This window comes from Stigmatopora nigra, chromosome 7 (assembly GCF_051989575.1).
Source record: "Stigmatopora nigra isolate UIUO_SnigA chromosome 7, RoL_Snig_1.1, whole genome shotgun sequence".
NCBI lineage: Eukaryota > Metazoa > Chordata > Actinopteri > Syngnathiformes > Syngnathidae > Stigmatopora > Stigmatopora nigra.
Genome location: NC_135514.1, coordinates 2,759,888 through 2,782,423, shown reverse-complemented (window position 1 = coordinate 2,782,423; position 22,536 = coordinate 2,759,888). Strand labels below are relative to the sequence as shown.

The following is a 22,536-nucleotide window of genomic DNA, read 5'->3' as shown; positions in this document are numbered from 1 at the left end:
AGGCCGACACGCTTAACACTCATACGCCGGGCCAGAAAAAAAGGTACTTACTTTTTACAGGTTACCACTGGTACATTGTCTGCCAAAATGTGTATTTAGATTTTGTTTGCACACACAAGATGGCCAACCTAGATTCAAACTCAGGACCCCAGAACTGTGAGGCCGACACGCTAAACACTCATACGCCGGGCCTGAAAAAAAAAGGACTTACTTTTTAAAGGTTACCACTGGTACATTGTCTGCCAAAATGTGTATTTAGATTTTCTTTGCACTTTAATGAACGAATGTTAGCTTTTTTTGGCCAGAGAAAACCCACACTGGCGCAGGGAGAACATGCAAACTCCACACAGGAAGACCAACCTGGATTCAAACTCTGGACCCCAGAACTGTGAGGCCGATGCAATAACCACTTAGTCACCAGGCCACACTTTAAATTGATGTATATATACACCATATTATGTGATGTGGGCGGATGAGTGGTTAGCCCATTGGCCGCCTCACCTGTGTTGAGTTTGCATGTCCTCCGACCTGTGTGGGTTTTCCCCGGGTACTCCGGTTTCCTTCCACATTCCAAAAACATGCATGGTAGGCTGATTGGACAAATCAGGGGTGGCCAACTCCGGTCCTCAAGGGCCCCTATCCAGTCTGTTTTCCATATCTCCCTCCCCCCTCTACCACATCTGAATCAAATGATCAACTCATCAGCAAGCTGTCCAGAAGATTGCTACTGATCCAGATTATTTGATTCAAACGGACTGGATAGGGGCTCTCGAGAACCGGTCTTGCCCACCCCTGCTCTAAATATAGTTTGAGTGTGAGCGTGAGTGGTTGTTTGTCTCCTTGTGGTGTCCTCGACATTTAGCCTGTTGTTACCTAGGATGGGCTTCAGCGTACCCTGTGACCCTAGTGAGGATCAAGCAGTTTGGAAAATGAGATGAGTTTTCAACCTCTGGATAATATTGGTTATGTGATGTCCACTTATGTGGAATTGATGTATGTATGATTTTATTTACCTATGTCTTTTGGCATCAAAAACTGCAATGTTACATAGAAAACAACACATTAACGTCAACTTGATTTCATGTGGGTCGGACCATTTTTAGATATAATATTTAGTTTAAAAAAAATAAATGGATTAAAAGAACTGGATTAAAGTCCTGAATATTCAGTTTTTATATAGATATAAAACAATGTTTATTTTAGCTTTTTTATATACTTTTAGATTGTACAAAATGATTATTGAACTTAAAACACAGAGATAATGGGTTAAAATATTCATTTTAAAGGGGGGAAATCAGCAAATGTAAAATATACATATGTATACTCTTCATTTTAATCTGATCCTAAAACAGAAAGTCGGCACTGATGATTTACTTTCCCGGTCCACTCAAAATGATGCGGCAGGCCACATTTTAGCCCCCGGGCCGCACCTTTGACACCTTGCTATGTATACGATTGTTCTCAACAAGTGCGTATACCTGCAGGGAAAGGGCAGAGGGAGGGGAGAAAAGGGTGAAGGGGATGGAGAAGAGGCGGTGAGGGGGGAGGAGTGAGGCTCTTCTAAGAGCATTAAACCGTCGAGTGTTCTGGCGGTGACAGGGCTGTCAGGGTCAGATGGCTGCTCAGCCTGATTACACCGGCTCACCGTAGATCCTCCGTCGACTTTACTACTGCAAAGCTTGCACGTTCTTAGTTTGCGACGCATTTTTGCTCCTTTTTTGTTTGTTTTCGTTTTCTCGCAGCCAATCACCCGCAGTTTCGGTGTTAACCGGGAAGGAGCTACAGGTAGTTGTTTTGCAAAAAAAGACCGTCGAGACTACTACTATAACCTTCACGTGGACGTCGTTGGAAAAATCTACCTGTGTTTACGTCTCCATGCGGAGATGACACGGAACATCTAAAGCGGTAAGGGCAAACTCTGACTAGATTAGATTTGTTCTCGTTGTCGCTGAACTCCTTAGATGCGCACTAACTTTGCAGGTTGTTGCCACCTAAAAGATAGTGCGTCACACACACGCTCACATACATCCACACGCTCACACACCCACTGGTATAGATGTGGATAAAAATACTTTGCTACTTGTATTCGGTGTCAAAACGGGGTTACTAACAGGCGAGCAGCCTCTGCAACATAGGAGCGTGAGACCAGTTTGTCAGTTTATCTCGGAGATTCCCAGTAAGGAGCCAAGCAAATACACACAGAAGACGTTGAGGAACACGGAGCAACTGATTTGATTGAATGAAAGAAAAGATAGACACTGACATTTTCAGAACTACACGTTGTTCATGTATCTGTATTTTATTGGGGTGTTTCTTTTCTATTGATATTTTACTGGCAATCCTTTCAGCAGGGAGAAACTGTAAATCCAGGTCATTGACAACTATGACATGAAAATTATAGGGCGTTTACTACATTTTTAAAATAATTCAATTACTCATCAAGCAGGGGGCTCGTCAGCTTAACAGTTCAAAGATCGGGGGTTCAATCCCAGGTCTAGACATTCCTCTGTGGAGTTTGCATGTTCTCCCTAGGCTTGTGTGGGTTTTCTCTGGGTACTCCGGTTTACTCCCACCACCTCATGATTAAACACTCTAAATTGCCCCTAGGTAATTATGTGATCGGGAATGGTGGCCCGGCTCCTTGTGCCCTGCAATTGGCTGGGCACTATTTCAGGGTGTCTCCCACCTGATGCCTGAAGTTATTTCGGATATGCTCCAGCACCCCCGAGCCCCCTGTGAGGATAAGTGATACAGAAAATGAATTAATAAATACTCCTCAGTCATTTTATGGGTTGATCGGATTCATCGAAGTAATGATTCTAACCTCTTAGACTTAGACTCTAAACTTAAAGATTTACAATATCTTTCAACTCATCTGACGAGCAGTTAGTTGTTGATTAATCAATTAACTTTGATTGCCCTCTTATGTAAAATTGTCAAATAAAAATTATATTGTAGTCTATCAATAGGAGGGTAATTATTTTGATGATTTGTTAATCATTTGGAGCCATTGTTCAATCGAAAATTGTCCCAAACTACTACATTTATGAACATTTTCTTATATACCTGGAATCCTCCTAAGAAAACCAATTCATTATAATTTCTGTCAAATAAAACCCTTGTATACTTTAGCTTCTACTTTGGAAATAATTATCCATTAGTTGATTATTTATTTTCTTTTGTCATTTTTCATCCATATATTTTACTGGCTTTGATGAAAAAGGTGGTCATTTATCAGATTGATCCATTAATCAAAATCTATTTGTGTATTACAGTTTTTAGGTTTCTTGATCTATAATAAAAATAATAATTGCTCATTAAAAATTAGCTTTTAATCCTATCTTTTAAATTCACGAGTACCCTAGTGAGGATAAAGAAGTTCAGAAATTGAGATGAGTTTTCAACCTCTGGATGACAACAAATTTGCAATTCAAACAAGAGTCTCAGGACTTGACAACAATCCCACGTATGTAAAAAAAAATGTTTTCAATCATTGTACAAAACATACCGAGCAAGGTAACACGATGAAATACGAAAACATTTGCTTATATTCACACCGGCCAATAACCTGCACAATCTTTTCGCTTTTTGCAGGTGTGAATATGCCCTTAAATTCAAAAGAAAAACAACAGCTGTTACTGGTTGAGTGCTTCTTTGACAGGCTTTCAGCGAATTATATCAAGTAGTTCCTCCAGTGAAGCCATCCATGGATGTGGAATATCTTGCACAACATAAAGGAGTAAAAAGAACAAATTGTTACCTTAATTTCAAGGGGGTGAAAACTAAAAAAAATAAAAAGCTCAAATACCGGAAAATGTTCCAACTCGGTCGGTACAGGAACAAAGTATGTGCACTTAATTACTAACCACTTCCAGGAAACCATGCAGACTATACATGTGTGTCATCTTTATAGGACGTTTAGCACGCCTTCTTTCTCCCCATAGCGAGTTAGGACAGGTGCAGCACAGCGATAACTGGTAATTATAACCTTTGTATAGCATGCACAGGTTTGTACTATCTTGCTGGGGTCTCTAACTACGAACCATAGTAAACTTAATGTTAGTATAGTTCTGTAGCCAATTGTGTAGTTAGAAATTAGCCTGGTTAATCCCGATAAATATATAATATGCGTTATAATTATCCAATGAGTGAAGGACCTGTGGAAATGTCACTTTTCATAATTTTTTGACTATAATCCGCTTTTTTTTGTACATTTGTACACTTGCAGCTATATGTTTAGTGCACTTTATATGTTAATTGTTTCACATTAATTTTTAATCCGTAATAAAATTGTGGTTTGAGGTGTTGTCCTGTTTATATATGAACAAATACAGTTGAAAAAACAGTTAGGTGTGGCTTCTAGTGAAGTGTGTCTTTTGGTCGGTAAATGACGGTAATTGGTCACTTTTAATGGTAATGTATCGTTGTTGATCGGTCTATGCCAGTAACATCAAATGACAGGCATAATAATCTTTTTTTTTCTTTGCGGTTAATAAAAGTTATCCTGTATATTTAATGAATGATGAACATTATTCATCTATGGTTCATATATTTTTAGTAATGTTTTTTGTTTGGGGATGTGCCATGAAATAATTCTCTTGGAAATGTAACGCAATAAGTGTCAGAAAACATTGAGTTAAGCAACTGAGCATGGCTCTGTGTGGTGATTATTTGATGCATTTTTTACTATTTTTGGGGCTTGACCCAGTTAATTGAGCCATAACGAAGCAGAAGCACTCTGGAGACACATTTGGTGTTTTAATTTTCACAAACGTCATCAAAAAGAACACTATGGTAAGTTCAACGAAAATTAAAGACGAATATTATCAGTTTCCGGTTGTTGTTGTTGTTGTTGTTGTTAATCTGTTGCTATTACCAGGTTACTATGAAACCGAAGACGGGGAAATAAAAACATTGACGACCACAGAGATTTTGTTTCAATATCAATGAATCTGTTTATTGAGCTAGACCGCCCTATTCAACAAAGAGTTGTTGATTCATGTCGTTATGTACGATAAGTAGTCAGTTGATTTCTTTCCATTTTTATTTGTATATAGGACCCTTCATTATATTAGAAAAACTCGTTTAATCTAATATGTTTTTATTATAATTTATAGAATCAGTCATGCCATTGCAAATATATAATTTTCTATTGTAACGCACTCAAAAAGATTCCAATAAAATGTAACCAGTAATTATTTTGATTGCACTGCATCATATCAAACTCTGGTCCCCCCCCCCTTTTGTGTACACTAATCAAAATATTAGAACCTCTTTAGGAACAATGGTGTTTCTACTGCATATTAAGCACTTGTAATCAGAATTCTTTACTGATTACAATGATAAATTTTGTGTCTAGTGAGTAGAAAAAGCTTTCGTACTAAGTAATCTCCAACACATCGCTGGATAATAACTAAATATAGACCGTCAACAACCTAGAATAGACGTCGCTGTTGTGGAGCAGTCAGTGAGCGAGTAATTTGCCATGTGACTGAATGCTTGTGTGTACTTGCATGTGTGTGTTTGTTGCCAGAGGTGAAGAGGTGATCGCAGATTACCAAGATTACCCTTTCGTCTTTTTCTAGGTGTTTGTCTGCAGTGTTTGCACACGTGAAAGGATTCACATTTAATCACATTCCCAAACTGTAATCACATCATTTAATGTAAAACGTGTTCTGAAATCATGTATATTTACTGTAACTGTGGCATCTAGTTGTAAACTAGGTGTACGCGGGAGAGCGACAGAATATCTGCTATCTAATTCTGAAGTTATTGGTGGATTTTTGTCTTTGCAGAAGCACTGGTTGATGGCGTTTGTGCGACAAAGTGGTGACTACTGCCACGCCCAACACATGTAGACCCAACCAATGATGCAGTTGTACCATGCAGTTGTGGGACCCTGAAGTCTGAACAAACAAATTGTGCCTGGGCAAAACAGCCATCTGATGGGGTAATAAGCAGAGCATCAAATATCTAAGTGGAGAAGGACTTGAAGATCTTCTGTTGCCAGAGCATAAAGAGACGAAGGACTGATATCAAAGTCTCTGAGAGTTAAACAAAGAACTGATGATACATTGTTGCCTCCTGGGATAGGTAAAGCTGATGGGGTAAAATCTTTTCCACAAGTTGATATCTTTCCCCCCCCAATTTCAACATTTACCTTTATTCATTACCATAGCTACTCATTCAACCAATCACCAGAGACTCAACAACTTTCCAGTAGACACCAAAGGTGAGAAATTTCATCCATTTACTGAACAGTTTTGCAACATGAACACCAAAATGGGGGACCTTGTGTAACATTGAGCGTAAATAAAACTGTAATCACGTTGGAGCTATGTATACAAAAATAATTTGATGTAAGTTTGTTGTCAAAGAAATGACTTCTTTCCCTTCGAAACTCTGGTTAATGCATTTTATAAGTGAAATGTAAAAATTGCAAACCAAATCACAATATTTAAAAAAAATATATATATACAATTTGTTTTTTTATTGTCAAAATTGTGCAGACATATCACTGATTATTAATATCTCATTTCTAAATGTATAGGTTGGAAGTCTTCCTTGGACAACTGTGAGGCAAAAGTCTCACTGAGCATCATGAACCGTCCAGCTCCAGTGGAACTGTCCCACAATCACATGCGGTTTCTTATCACACATAACCCAACAGACAGTACACTTGGCTCTTTCATTGAGGTAAGATTCCATGTCTGACAACCTAATTCTTTGCAAAGAAGCAAAACAACAGAACTGAGTCTGCTTTTGTGTTCCAGGACCTGAAGCGATTCGGGGTCACGACAGTGGTTCGAGTCTGTGACGTCACGTATGACAAAACACCACTAGAGAAAGATGGCATTACTGTGGTGGTGAGTAAATCGACAAACATACAAGAAAATCCATACATCCAATTTCTGAAGTCGTGTCATGGGGACAACTGCTTCAATAGGGAAGCCCAGACTTCCTTTTCCCCAGGGATTATAGTCTCCCCAGCATGTCCCGGGACGGTTTCATGGCCTCCCCCTAGTTGGTTATACCCATAACACCTCACCTTTAAGTCCTAAAACTGGGCCCTCTGTAGCTGGTGTCATAGATGGAATTAGAGATACTTTACTACTAAAATAATTTAGAGTTAAGTAATTTAGACAAAATCAATTATACAAATACACTCTTAGAAACATGGGAATGTTGGCATAATATTGAATTTACGCCACAGTGACATGAAAAAAAGTAATTTAAGCCCCAAGAAAATTGTACTGTTGGGATTAGGGTGACCTTTGCATAGTCTTGTTGCAATTAGAGCTACTTTACTACTAAAATAATTTAGAGTTAAGTAATTTAGACAAAAACAATTATACAAATACACTCTTAGAAACATGGGAATGTTGGCATAATATTGAATTTACGCCACAGTGACATGAAAAAAAGTAATTTAAGCCCCAAGAAAATTGTACTGTTGGGATTAGGGTGACCTTTGCATAGTCTTGTTGCAATTAGAGCTACTTTACTACTAAAATAATTTAGAGTTAAGTAATTTAGACAAAAACAATAATACAAATACACTCTTAGAAACATGGGAATGTTGGCATAATATTGAAATTACGCCACAGTGACATGAAAAAAAGTAATTTAAGCCCCAAGAAAATTGTACTGTTGGGATTAGGGTGACCTTTGCATAGTCTCGTTGCTATATTATGAAAAAACTAAAGTCCTTACTACAAAATTTTAATTATAGGGGTGTTCCCTAATAAAGGAATAGATCTAACATCAGACACATTCATTCTAAAGGTATATTATGGAATGGTGGTTTTACACTGCTTCTTGTTCAGGACTGGCCCTTTGACGATGGTGCACCTCCTCCAAGCAAACTAGTGGATGATTGGCTGAGTTTACTGAAGAAGAAGTTTCAGGAGGAACCCGGATGCTGCGTGGCTGTCCATTGTGTGGCAGGCCTCGGAAGGTTAGCAGTTTTCCCCATCAAAACATGTTCAAAGTACTTGCACAATACATACTATGCACACACACACACACCTCAATATTTGTATTGTATTGTATTTGTCATCGAGCTGACTGACAACTGTGTTTATGTCTATTGTATGTCCTGACAGGGCTCCTGTGCTAGTTGCACTTGCTTTGATAGAGAGTGGAATGAAGTATGAAGATGCTATTCAACTGATTCGGCAGTGAGTAAACTCCCAACTTTTTTTTTTATACTCAACAAAATGTTTATTATTGAAGAAACTACATAAAATGCTTTTAAGAATGGGTTAGGGCAGACATATAGATGTGTTGATAACTTCAATCTATATTTTGTGCCATATCTGGGGCCCTTGGGATGTATGAAAATGATTTATTAGTAAGCCCTTGCTTGATTGGTAAATCACAGTATTTATTTTGTTGTTCGCTTTCTACCAAAATATGGCTTTCAAAGTGGTTTTCAATGTAAAGCATAACTAAATTTACAATATTGTTTCAAACCACTGAGTTTCTGCCTCAACTATTTCTGTTTAAGGAAGCGTCGTGGAGCAATCAACAGTAAACAACTAACTTACTTGGAGAAGTATCGATCCAAGCAACGGCTTCGCTTCAAAGACACTCACACGCACAAGAACAAGTGCTGTACTATGTGAAAACACCCAAATACATCGGTCACGTATTTGGACACACGAATAATGTTATAACCTTTAGAGGCCCAACCTATGAAATAAGATTTTTTAATGTGTTACGTTTCATAACGGATGAAAAGTTTTCCATTTGTAATAACTTTGGATCTTTATAAACCAAATTATATTTTGGATCTTTGCTTCAATAGATGTAGCTGTGATGAGAAAATGGAAAATAGGGCAAATTTGATTGTTCAGGCTTGTTGAAGTAGCTTAGTAACACACGGAAAACAATTAATTAGGAAATGCAGGTTAATCTTCCAGCATGCAGCACGACCTTCAATTCATTTGGTGTTTTTTTTATTGTACCAAATATTCATTCAAATTGGACACTTGGTTTCTTATTCACGGATGCTGCCAAATGAAAAAATAATTTTTAACAATTCCCAGAGACTTTTTGCAGGCAAATATCAATACTGTCAGCATGATAGTACCTATAAAGCCTTCACTTTGGTTTTCACAACCAATGTTTGTGTGTTTACATTTCAGAGTGCATTTTGCTATTTTCAATTTACTGGTGGACTAGAGAAGGATTTGGGATAAACTATATGGTAACGACAATTATTAAAATGCCTGAAAGGTGTGGACTAAATGTAAATACAAGAGTATATATCAAATGGTCTCATTTCTTTTTTTTGTCCTCTGCCAGACCTAAAATTGGGGACGGCTCCTGTTTGCAATTTGCCAATATAATTGAATACTACAGTAGGAGTAGTGTGCTAATGTAAATTCATTCGTTCATTTTCTGACCCGCTGCCAACGTTTATAAACAGAAAAAAACGTGTTTGCCCAAATAATGCGATAGTTTCATTAAATCATTGAAATTACACACTAGAAGTGTACATTATCATTGTTTGCTCAAAGGAAAAAAATAGTTAAGACAATTTTTAACACCTTTACACCCTATTCTAATAATTGTCATAAAGATACACCTAGTTTTATTGCTTATCGCACTTGGGGTTGAAAGATGATCACAACTATTCTTGGATAAAAAGTGCAAGATCTCAAACTTCAACCTCGCTTCTGGGTTCGTGGATCATCTGTGAGAATGTGATTATGCACCCAAAGACACATATACAATCCAAAATTTAAAATTAATCTATAGGATTTAGCAAAATTTATAACTCATGCGGCAATTGTGTGCAAACTATACAATGATTTGTTCCTCTGATTAGGAATATATCCTGATAAAAATGAAAAACATCATTTAATGCATTTAAATCATTTAAACTTTAATGCTTAATAATATATATATATATATATATATATATATATATATATATATATATATATATATATATATATATATATATATATATATATATATATATATATATATATATATATATATATATATATATATATATATATATATATATATATATATATATATATATATATATATATATATATATATTATTAAGCATTAAAGTTTAAATGATTTAAATGCATTAAATATATATATATATATATATATATATATATATATATATATATATATATATATATATATATATATATATATATATATATATATATATATATATATATATATATATTATTAAGCATTAAAGTTTAAATGATTTAAATGCATTAAATATATATATATATATATATATATATATATATATATATATATATATATATATATATATATATATATATATATATATATATATATATATATATATATATATATATATATATATATATATATATATATATATATATATATATATATATATATATATATATATATATATATATATATATATATATATATATATATATATATATATATATATATATATATATATATATATATATATATATATATATATATATATATATATATATATATATATATATATATATATATATATATATATATATATATATATATATATATATATATATATATATATATATATATATATATATATATATATATATATATATATATATATATATATATATATATATATATATATATATATATATATATATATATATATATATATATATATATATATATATATAATTTAACATATAACACACAGCGTATTTTGAATGGGTCTTGTATATATTAGATTTACAAAGAGATTTAATGTGAGGGTGTGTCTAATATACATGCGAGAGTGACTGCAGTTCAGTTTACCATCTCATAGGGGCGCTGTAAATTGCAACATGCGAATGGCATAAAGAAGAAAAAAGACTAATTTGCTTCCGGTTGGTAGGTAGACATTTTTCACACATTCGTCAGATTATAAAAAAACAATCCAAGTAAAAATGACACACAACATTTTATTTCTGAATCAATTTTATTTTGATTAACTATCGAAGTGTAAAATAATTGCCATATATTTTCTCAGAAAGCGTGAAAGATAATGGACGCGCAAATATCAGGTAAGACTTCACGTTTACTTTACGTCGAATCTGTTTGTCGGTGCCTACTTTTTTTGCTCGAGTTGACATAAACACATCCCTCGTTCATCAATGGTCCCTTCATACCAACCACCTTTTGTTACACGGCGGATAAATATATAATATTCCAGGTTCACCGACCTTTTCGTTAATGCAATAACAACCTCGATTTTTTTGTTGCAGAACAACACAATGACATTTATTTTTAATTCACAATAGTTTATAATAGCTGATCACTTAAACTTCATGATGGAATGAAGAGGAAAATAAGCCCGCATAATATAAAAGGGAAAATAAATGTGTGGAAAACATTAAATATGACTTCAATTTAGAACAATAAAATATTTTCTCTGAGGATCTGGGTGTTGTGGTCTGGAACTTTATACAAATTCTCATCTTATCTCGTTTTCTGAACCGCTTTGTCCTCACTCGGGTCGTGGGGGGTGCTGGAACCTATACCAGCTGACTTCGGGCCAGAGGCGGGAGACTCCCTGAATTGGTGGCCAGCCAATCGCAGGACATAAGGAGACAAGCAACCATTCACCCTCACATTCACACCAAGGGAAAATTTAGAGTGTCCAATCAGCCTACCATGCATGTCTTTGGAATGTCGGAGTACCTGTACAAAACCCACGCAGGCCCAGAGAGAACATGCAAACTCCACATGAACCCAGAACCCCACTGTGAGGCCGACACGCTATTCACTCACCCCACCGGGCCACCCTCCAAAGTCACAATTATAAATTGTTCTTAGTGAATGAATGATGTAAGGTGAAGTGCACATTCACCTATATTTTTAACTGTCTCCCCTGCAGGTTCTGTCTTTATGTGTCGGCTCTGCAACCAGTTCTCTCCCAGTCATGCACTGCTGCTGACCCACTGTTCCCAGCTGCACCCCCTTCAGGAGCAGCATGAAGACATTATTGTTGCACTACAGCCTCTCGCAGGAGTGCCTTTGGAAGCCACAGCAGGTCAGCACAGTCCAATGTTGTGACTGAGTGCTTAGGTTGTTAACCCGGGACCCCTAATTTGCATTTTAGTGACTTTCTGCATGGTGTGTGTGTTTTACAAAGTCAAAAGAGTAAATCACTTTTGACAGTCTCTTATTAGCAAATTCCGTATTTACGTTGTGCACATTCCTAACTTAAATATACACTACAGTCATTTGCCTCTTGTCCTGTTCTTCCTAGCCAAGCCATATTTTGCAGATCGAAATCTTCTGTAAATTTGACAGGTGCATCAATTTAAGGTGTGTGTGTGTGTGTTGTGTACAGAGTTCTCGGTAAAGCGAAAACGAGGACGGCCAAAAGGCTCCACCAACAAAGCACATAGAGCTCAGAAAAACGGCTTTGATGGCTCCACGCAGTCTCCTGAAGACAACGTCCAAATAGAAGATGGACAGAAACTAGAAGAAGACAAACAGTGTAAATCATCAAGGGTTGTGTGCATATATAAAAAAAACAATCTGGTCTTTAAAATGCATGCCAATTTCCTTTTGTTTTCACTTTGCTAGGTGATGGCAACAAGATATCTGAACTAAAATGCATTGATTGCTATCGACTGTTTAGCAACAGACGCCAGTTCGTCAAACATATCTGTTTGAAGAAACAGTATGAGGAAGAAGAGGATGATTACAGTGGTAAGGAAATAAAATGTACTTTTCATTTAGATATTCAATGCCGCATCACCATCATTTGAAGATGAGGAGTAATTTTTTTATCTCTAATGTGTCAGAAAAAAAGATAATCTTAGGTATTTTTTTTATTATTTCCATACCTTTCAGGCAGCATTTGCAGTGGTCTTGAGAATGAATCAAAAACCTAATAGATCAGAAACCAGGAGAAGAGCTCCCAAAAAATCAAATGAGAGTCTGCATTTTAAAAACTTCATCATCAATCATATAAAATTCTTGACTTTTTTATTTTTTGCTTGCATAGGAAATAGTGTTCAACCTTCAAAGCGTAAGAAGAAAAGTCTAATGCCATCTGATGGGCAAAGTCTCACCTCCAAAGATGGCAAAAAAAGTATCATCAATGTTGTTCTCACTGAAGATGAATCACTCCCAGGCTAGTATTGTATTCTCCACTGCGGTTTTCTTTTTAGCCCATATATCAACTAGAGTACACTTTTAATTATAATACACTTGTCAACAGGTGTTATTCAAATGACTCCGGTAGAAAAGACTATTAATAGTCCCGAGGGCACAAATATTCCAGATAAATCTCAGGTGAGTCGGATTACGGTACGTACTGATTATGTGTTCAAGTTTGCGCCTCTGGCCTGATCAAATGATATTGTAGACTTGTTTGGTATAGCAACACGCAGAAAATAATTTATCAGGTTGCATTAATTCCTGAAAGATAACAAAATGTGGAAACTAGACTTCTTTAATGAATTGTGCACAATTGACAGTGCACATTTGACCACAGAATACCACAACTTCATATGCACCTCTCGAATCATTCTTACTTCAATCCTTGAGATTATCCAGGTTGGTATTCACTAAACATGGCAGAGGGTTATTTATTCTGTTATGGTTGAGAGGATTTTCTTTCATGGATTTCTGATATTTTAAGTGACATTCACGTGGGTATATAGCTGATGATGGGTCATATGCTACATCCCCATTTGTAAATTATTTTACAATGCATGAATTGGATTATCATCTATTTTTAGACATGAAAGTGGGTATAAATAGAGATGTATACAAATCATATTTCATGTACATTATGTATTTACTCAATGTAAATTTGATCTTCCTTTGTTAACATCGGAATGATGGTGGCGCGTAAATTTGCATAAGAAAAGAAAATCTGGATTGGAGTTATTTTTCCACATTTTACTTCATAATGGATTGATGATGATATGAATTATTTAAACATACTCCATAATTTACTATTTTATTTGTAGACAAATATAAATCAATCTAACAAACACAACTCATATTGTGTAATTTTTAGTTTGTGCATCATATAAAAATGTGAATTTTTTATTCTATTGGGATTATCTAGGACACTGCAGTTTCTCAGGATGAACAACCACACAGTGAGCCCGCTTCAAATGTTGGGGAAACCAAAGCTGTGCACGTCCCAAGGTATTGTAGGACTCAAACTATCTGATAAATATTAGCAAATGTAATACATGTACAGATGTTTTTCAACTATAAATTTAAAAACCTAGCATGGATAATATGCCATTGTCTCTTCCTACAATTCATTTGATGCTCTACTCCAAACGTAGTTCTGACGATACAGAATCAGGACCCGGGAAAGGCTTCCAGGAATATTCGATCAAGCAAGATGTTTCCAAGTACGATTCATTTAACTGCATGCATCATTATATTATAATATCTCACTTAATGTTTTGCATTAGACATGTACTGCATTGACATTATATGGAAACATGTTTTGTGACAGTGCTTAACAACTCCAATGAAAGTTTTAACGGTTCTACTGGGGGCTGTTTTTATAAATTATGTTTTTTTTTGTAAAAAATGTGCGTATTTGTTCTTTTTTTTGTCATTAACAGCTGTAAATTTACAAATCAACATTGGCATGTTAGTACCCCATTTACATTGTCTAGCTTCAGTATATAAACTTTGCAATTATGGCAAATAAAACTACAGTCATACAATACTCCTCAATAGATTAACTAAAAGAGAATAACAGTCAACCAAATATGGCCACACTTCAGAATTCACTTATTTGTGGATATCCCGCTGATATTTTATCTACTTTCGATTCATCCAATTTCTTGTAGTTTTGGACTGCTTTCGCTCCATTTATCCATAATTTGTTGGTTTAAAAATGGTTATTCAATATTTTATAAAGTGTATTTTTTTCTATGCAATAATAATGAGAAGCCTTTATTTACTATTTCCGCTATTTTGCAGTATTCATGGTACCTATCCTGAAGACTGAAACCCATATTTGGGGCCTAAAAATGTACAGTTTACACAATGGTCATACGGTTGATCTGCATGATAACCTAATTTTCTCTTCCTCAGTGAAGTTCCCAGCCAGCTGAAAGTCTTTGCCTGTGAGTTCTGTAATAAGATCTTTAAGTTTCGACACTCGCTGATGTCCCACCTCAGGACTCATACACAAGAGAAGCCTTTTAAGTGCCCACACTGTGACTATGCCTCTACCATCAAAGGTAAAGAGAGTTCTATTTTATGCAAGAGAAATATAACCCAAAATGTTACATGGAGTAAATTCACTACCAGTAATATAGACACTTTCTCATTTCCATCAGTAAAACAATTAAACTGATCAGTTTAAAATTGAACATTATTTTGTTTTATATACTTGGGTTTGTTATATGCATATATTTTTATGTATCTATATATATATTTTTTTATTTTTGTCATCAGCAAACTTGACTGTTCACCTAAGGAAGCACACTGGAGAGAAGTTCAGTTGCCAACATTGTACATTCAAATGCCTCAACCCTGGACACCTCAAGGTTGGATTTATTATTTTGGCCGTATACTTTCTTGCCAGTTTGACTGAAGGTGCACGTATATGTACTATAGACGTATATATTTTTGTAAGCACCACAGTGATGTAGTTGTTAGCTATTTTTCCCAGTCGAGAGAACCTGAATTTGAAACTCATTTGTGGAATTTGCATGTTCTCCTTCTGATGGCATTATTTGGGTATTCTGATTTCTTGACATCTCATGACACCATGTGCTGATTATATAGATTTTCAACATACCTGTTCATTTTACAACTGTCAGGAAATAAAGCACACATCGATCTCTTGTTTATGGTTCTAAAGGTCCACGTCGAGCGAGTTCATCTAAAGGTCAAGCAGCATTGCAGTTTCTGCCAAAAGAAGTACTCTGACGTAAAAAACTTGATCAAACATATAGAAAAAAGTCATAATTTGAAAGATGCAATGATCTACAAGAACTACAAAGAACTGAGGTTTTGTATATGCATGATGCAAATATTTGACATAATACTTGATCAAATAAATCAACAACTAAGCTGCTAAATCTCTTTGTTCAGGCTGAAGACTCGTCAGGGACTCAGACAACTCCTCTACCACTGTCCCACCTGCAGCCGCTGCTTTAAGAACCAAACGGAGCGTGAGCGCCATTTACTGGTTCACGGGCCTCAGCGGCCTTTTTCTTGCCCACTCTGTGACCAAGCCAGGACCAGCTTAGCCAGCCTGTCTGCTCATGTTAAGAAGCATCCATTCTTGTATCTGTGCTATACATGTGACAGGACATTTGTTAGTAGCCAAAGACTCAAGAGTCATCTCATTGAGAGTCACGCTGATCTGAACCAAGAACAGGCATTTACAGAGTGTATTAAAAAAAGCTTTTGCCTGATGAACGATGGTAAAATTTGGGCAACAGATGAAGAAAATGTGGGTAAAGAAGGAGGCTTACAGATAGAGGGAAACAACGAACTGGGAGATGAGAGCAGAGAAGAGGAGATAGGAATCAGTAAGGAGTGGAGGAATACTGAAGAGGAGTCACTGAGAGTGGTAGCAATGGAAGTTACGAGGCAAGAGAAGAATGATATTGAACCTCAGGGTAAAAATAAAGAATCAGAGTGCGCAAGTGAGGGATATGATCAGAAACTGCAAATGGAAAATGTCCAAGAGAAACAAAAGGCCACATTTGTTGAAGCCTTGACAACAACGGAGACATTCCACTCTGCAGTTACCAGTAAACAGGGACACGCCCCTCTCTTAAACGACACGACCACAAATCCCAATATTCAACAAGATGTTGACAAATCATGTGCCATGAACACTCAAGAGGCCAATGATAACCACGACACACATTTGCCTTCATCACTTTCAGAGGAGGACACCCAAATTACACCACCAGCGATGGTAATTAGGTTTGAATTCTTAACACCAGTATATATTCTACATTACCGCAATTTCTCAAGTGTGACACACTGTCATGGATAGTCATGATTAATTGCTTTTCCCCCCTGTCATTATTACATATTTTAAGTATTTTTTGAATGTGTGTGTACCTTTTGTCATTTAACATGATTTAACCGTTGAGCTCTGATCCATGGTGAAGACACATGAAATGTCGCAAATACCATAATCAACTCGACTTCTGCATCTAGGAGGACTTAATCATGATTAATGTCTTATCTTGTACTTGCACTAAAACTCCATAGGCTGCTAACCACATTAGTCACATTTCGTACCTGTGTAGTACTTATTTATGTGACCACTTATTCATTATTTAATGTTGTTGACCACTTATTTATTTATTCTCTACTTATTTAATGATTATTTATTTGTGCACTTCATGGTCAAGCTTTAAATCTCATTATACAATAACAATAAAAGCATTCAATTAAATACAAATATTATATTTTATTACCAATTTTTAACCATACTGAAAAAATACAGCTAGTGAGTGATACAGACCTGTATAATATAATATAACCTATACTTTTTTTCCCTTCTCCTTACAGAAAATAAGTGCTTTCCAGCAGGTTCTCTCATCTCTTCCGAAAGCACTTCTTGATTTGGAGACTTACCAACAGCTGAGGAAAATATATGGTGACCTGGAGTGCCAATACTGTGGTGAGAAAAAGGACTAATCTTCTGCTTTGAGCTGCATAATCTACTAAAATCTAATTTCAACAGCAAATAGCAGAACCTCTATAGGTGGACCCATGCTTATCCTTTATAAGGCACCATTTGGATTGACAACCTTACGAATAACTGTTGTTCGACTAATTCTACTCTGCATATCTGCATTATGTATGCAAGGGATTAAAAAACAAGCACAGCATGAAACAAGTAAATAACTGGCTCGTGAATGGTGGTTGTCACATAACCATTTAGCTTCCATTTTTATGCATGCATGAAAATGTGTCAATTTGTACAAATTTAGAATGCTATACAGTGTTCTCTCGCTTATCACGGTTAATGGGGACCGGGACCACCCGCGATAAGTGAATTTCCGCCAAGTAGGGATTCCCCTTCAAAAATGCTTAATTTGAATTTAATTCCAAAAAATAAATGTTTTATTTTTATTTTTTAAATGTTTAAAAAAAAATGTATCCCCCTGTATACAGTACACCATATAGAATACAGGTAGAGATAGTGAAATTCATGTTATAACAAAACAAACCTGTAAAATATGTTGTTTCAATGTAATATTTGTATTTTTTTTCCCAAAAAATCTGCGACGCTCGTCCGCGAGAGCTGAACCGCGAAGTAGCGAGGGAACACTGTATTTTAAAATCAGAGGGTTTTTTTTGTCATTATTTTTACATCATTTGCATATTGAGACATCGAAGGAAACTTATTGTCCAATCATTAGTCATCGACAACCATGCATTTTTAGTTGTCGTCGTAATAGCAGAAGTTATAATACAGCTGTTATATAATCTATCCTAGTAAATAGTTCTACTGCTTGTAATTGCTTTTCTCTTCCCTTCAGGGAAATTGTTCTGGTACAAGGTTCACTATAACGCCCATGTACGAACACACACCAAGGAGCACCTACATTATTGCTCAAAGTGTAACTACTCATCTATCACCAAAAGCTCTTTAAAGAGGCATCAGAATCAGATCCACAGTGGCTTGGTACTGTCCTGTTCTAGTCCAGGATGTAAATACAGTACTCCTGACAAATACAAATTACGAGTACATCAGAGGACTCATCAACAGGAGGTAACAAAACATCCACTTACATTTGGCCAGTGAATGAAATGTCAGATATCATTATTGTTTGATGTTGGGGGATTCATGTCATATGTCATTCATATTTCTTTTGACTTCAAGGAAACTGCTTTTCCACCCCGCAATAATACTAAAGATATTACATGCAATCTCTTAACTTTTAGACATTTACAACAAGTAAAAAGTTAAAGTGACTACAATATAGCACACTGTTGCAATATTAAATCCTACAGTTATGTTTAACAATATTTAACCTGCATTGCAGTGTAGTTTTGAAGCCCAACATTTTTTCAAATCTAAATCATAATTACATCAAAATCAGACTTGTGATGCAATTCTAGATGATCTATTACACTGCAGTCCTTATTTGATCTGTTTATGAATGGGTTGAACTATTTTTAATACAATTATTGCTCTATCCTAAGTTCCAACCAAAGCCTAATCTGTTATTTGTAGTGATTTTTAAAGATCACCTAGTCCTTTTTGTTAATTTAACTCTGTTTGCTTTGATTTACAGGATAACAGTGCATGTCCCATTTGCCATCAAAGCTTTCCAGAGCACAGACTTAAACGACACATCCAAATATCCCACCCTGGTAAAAAAAACAAAAAAAAACACACACATACATACACACATATGTCTAAATACAAAGGCAGAAACCATGAATGACTGTCTAAACATGTTCCCTATTAGTATGCCCATGTCCTTGTTATCATTGAATAATGGAACACTAAAATATTGTTCAGTGATGTCTAAATATTGAACAACATGGCATCTTTAATTGTGTGTTGAACAGAGACATTGCCAGTTAAAGGGCAGATGATGAAGCGAGCAGAGAAATGCCCTTACTGTGAGTCTTACTACCTCAAGAATAGCACTGAATTTCAGCAGCACATTTGGGCCCACCAAGGTGAAATGTCTCACAAATAAAGAACAAATCAGATTAATATACTAGCTAATATTGAGTTGTATTTCCTCCGTATTGTAACTATCCTTGTGTTTTCTAAGTAATTTTTGCACAAACAAGTTTAACGTTTTTTCTGATTTTAATTGCAGGAGTGAAACCTTTGAAATGCAATATTTGTGACTATGCAACTCGCAGCAGATATAACTTGAAAAATCACATGAACCGACATGTTTCTGAAAGTTCTTTCATATGTGACCTGTGCAGTAAAAAGTTTAAATCAAAATTGTCATTGAAGAACCACAGAATGAGCCACACCAACCAGGGTATTTACAGTAAATTTTTATCTGACATGTTTATGGCTCTAATTGAAGATTTTTTCGTTTTTATTTTAGCTTTCAAAAGAAATGCATTGTGAATATTTTGAACAGGTCTTATTTTAAAATATTTTTTTCATCTAGGGAAGAAACTTAAGTGTTCAGAATGTGACTTCAGTTCAGGTTTCAAGGCTGCTTTGTGCAGACACATGGAACAGCATGCCACCTTTAAGGTCAGTGTCTTTTCAATCTGAATTTGAATGAATTGTGTCTATTTAGGTTTTACACAAATTCACAGCAATTCCTCGTTTATTGTAGGTGAATAACAGTGTTTTTATCATGTATATTTAATATTATTTGGATTTTTAAAACAGTATTATTTCCCTCCTGAAGGTAGTCACTGTCCTCTAGTGGCGAGGAAAATAATCCCCAATTGTGATTTCCCTTTTTCCTCCCAATTTAATGTTTGTATTATTGTAATAAACCTTTAACTTAAACTCACATATATTTGGTGAATCCACGATGATTTTGTGGTGAGTTATTACTGTAAATAAATTAAGAGAAATGTAAGGCAAAATGAAAGCATTATTATTATAGAAATAAAGAGCACATTGCACAGTATTAAATATTAATATATAAAAGTAACTCTCATTGCTGTTTAATAATTTATCACTAAGAGTAATTTGCATTGAGAAAGGAATGAAAACAATTTAATGATGCACCACAGACTTAAAACTGGTCTATCACTCGTAATGTTCTAGCAGACAGGTCTTTTGTCTTTTTTTTTTCTTTCCCTTCATATTTTTTGCTTTGTATGTTTGTAGCCATTTCATTGTGCTCTCTGCCACTACTCCTGCAACACTTCTGGTCCTTTGAAACGACACTACAAGACAAAACACCCAGGGCAGGAGTATCAAAATGCTGGTGAAGGACACCTAGATCCAGAAAATGCAACACAACAAGGTTTGAACACTAAATTTCTGAATTGAATAATAGTGGAAAGCATTTCTAAACTCTCAGTAGAAATGCCTCTGTTGTCTATTTGACACTGTTAATATGGAATGCCTCTTCCTTTGAATGTGATGGCACTTATTAATAAAAAAAAGGTGCCTCTCCCTACAAATCAAAAGTAACACTACAAAATACATATTTTCTGATAATACATGTATTTGTTTTTCTTTCCCCATGTATTTTCTTTAGGCACCAAGTGCCCTCAATGTACATATGTTTATGGCACCAAATGGGAGCTGAATCGACACATGAAGAATAAGCATCGTGAAAAGGGGATGGAATGCACCTGGGAGGTACATAATTATACGTAATTTGAACGCCTAGGAGGACAGCTAACATTGCTGATATGTATATAAGACGATTACCAATATATAATTTTTTATCAATCATTGCATGATCAAATTAAATGTTATCATTTTAACATGTACAAAAATAATAACAGTCAGTGCAAAAGCAGTAAAGACCAATGGAATACGTATAACAAAAAAAGTGCAATCGTACAATAAAACAAAGGTCAATTAGAACCAATGAAACTTTGCAACCATATGGTTGTGCCTTTACCAGATGATTAGATATGTACGTATTATAGGTGGTCAGTGGCGGCACACGTGGATGAGTGGTTCACATGTTCTCCCGGGGCTTGTGTGGGTTTTCTCTGAGCACTGGTGGAACTCTCAAAACCATCCTTGAACCAACCTAATATATTTTTTTAATACTTAAAAATACATTATGAATAAAAATGGTTATCTTTGAAACGATTAAATGAGTAAACCAGATTAATTCAGTTGATGCTCTATGATCAAATGTATTGTGTATGTTAATTAATATTCAGGTAGAAGAGACCGTAGAGAGCCAATATGTGCCTTTAGAGCAAGAAGGGGTATTGGCAGAAGAACATCCAGCTGCCCTAAAAGACAATGGTAATAGTATAAGTACTAAAGAACCTAAATATAAAAACATTGGTGTTTAACCGTTGTAGTTTATGATTTGTGTACAGAGACCGATAACATTCTTCACCAGATTGTTGAGTTAACCTCAGAAACACGTGATGCCATCACATCCATGGTTGCCATGGCTCCTGGCTCTGTTACAGTGGTAGAACAGGTAAGTACCATTATGCGTGTCTCAAGGCATCCAGAGCTAGGAAATACAAGACTAATAGGTTGTGGTCTCATTTGCAGGTGGCAGATGAAGGAGAAGTCAGTGACCATCAGCTTATGGTTGTGAATGCAGAGGGGGGGCTTTCTGGTGAGCAGGTGATGGTTGTAGAGGAGGGACATGAACTGGAAGCTTTGACGGTTCTCACTCAGGATGACAATACTCACCACTATATCGTGTATGTGCAGGAACAAACTGTGGAAATCTAATACTAGCCTGTTTTTAATCCATTAACCATATTATACAATCTTTGCACATTTATTTAGCTTATATTTGATTTAGCAGTGCAGTTCTTGGTTAAAGTGCAATACTTCATTGTATATATTTTACCTACAGAGTATAATAAAATACCATTATTCATTGGTTAGTGTGTCAAGTGCCTTTC

The 22,536-nt window shown here is 35.5% G+C and overlaps 2 protein-coding genes across 4 annotated transcripts; both read left to right on the top strand.

Annotated features, from left to right (window-relative positions):
- The first annotated feature begins 1,554 nt into the window (after positions 1–1,554).
- On the top strand, positions 1,555–9,277 carry LOC144199662 (protein tyrosine phosphatase type IVA 3). Of its 2 annotated transcripts, none has more exons than XM_077721475.1 (8): positions 1,555–1,905; positions 5,796–6,107; positions 6,179–6,232; positions 6,551–6,696; positions 6,774–6,866; positions 7,827–7,957; positions 8,106–8,180; positions 8,510–9,277. In XM_077721475.1, the coding sequence occupies exons 4-8, from the start codon at positions 6,601–6,603 to the stop codon at positions 8,625–8,627; spliced, it is 513 nt and encodes a 170-aa protein (XP_077577601.1). In that variant the 5' UTR covers positions 1,555–1,905; positions 5,796–6,107; positions 6,179–6,232; positions 6,551–6,600; the 3' UTR covers positions 8,628–9,277. The 2 variants fall into 2 exon arrangements, with proteins under 2 accessions (XP_077577601.1, XP_077577600.1); XM_077721474.1 differs by having other exon boundaries at positions 1,556–1,905; positions 5,796–6,093.
- Positions 9,278–10,802: 1,525 nt separating this feature from the next.
- On the top strand, positions 10,803–22,515 carry zfat (zinc finger and AT hook domain containing). 2 transcript variants are annotated; one of them, XM_077720651.1, is made up of 24 exons: positions 10,803–10,893; positions 11,033–11,066; positions 11,900–12,055; positions 12,359–12,508; positions 12,598–12,723; positions 13,022–13,150; positions 13,238–13,311; positions 14,096–14,178; positions 14,325–14,393; positions 15,091–15,239; positions 15,457–15,548; positions 15,866–16,014; positions 16,099–16,936; positions 17,542–17,653; positions 18,519–18,751; positions 19,278–19,356; positions 19,558–19,671; positions 19,818–19,991; positions 20,127–20,215; positions 20,807–20,945; positions 21,183–21,286; positions 21,826–21,913; positions 21,991–22,097; positions 22,175–22,515. In XM_077720651.1, the coding sequence occupies exons 2-24, from the start codon at positions 11,048–11,050 to the stop codon at positions 22,358–22,360; spliced, it is 3,459 nt and encodes a 1,152-aa protein (XP_077576777.1). In that variant the 5' UTR covers positions 10,803–10,893; positions 11,033–11,047; the 3' UTR covers positions 22,361–22,515. The 2 variants fall into 2 exon arrangements, with proteins under 2 accessions (XP_077576777.1, XP_077576776.1); XM_077720650.1 differs by lacking the exon at positions 10,803–10,893 and having other exon boundaries at positions 10,903–11,066.
- The last annotated feature ends 21 nt before the right edge of the window (positions 22,516–22,536 follow it).

Coding starts and splice junctions, on each gene's coding strand:
- zfat (XM_077720651.1), top strand. Junction 15,240..15,456: donor CTATGCCTCTACCATCAAAG/GTAAAGAGAGTT, acceptor TTTTGTCATCAG/CAAACTTGACTGTTCACCTA. Junction 19,672..19,817: donor GCACATTTGGGCCCACCAAG/GTGAAATGTCTC, acceptor TTTTAATTGCAG/GAGTGAAACCTTTGAAATGC.
- LOC144199662 (XM_077721475.1), top strand. CDS start 6,601: ATGAACCGTCCAGCTCCAGTGGAACTGTCCCACAATCACATGCGGTTT. Junction 6,697..6,773: donor CACTTGGCTCTTTCATTGAG/GTAAGATTCCAT, acceptor TTTGTGTTCCAG/GACCTGAAGCGATTCGGGGT. Junction 8,181..8,509: donor GCTATTCAACTGATTCGGCA/GTGAGTAAACTC, acceptor TTTCTGTTTAAG/GAAGCGTCGTGGAGCAATCA.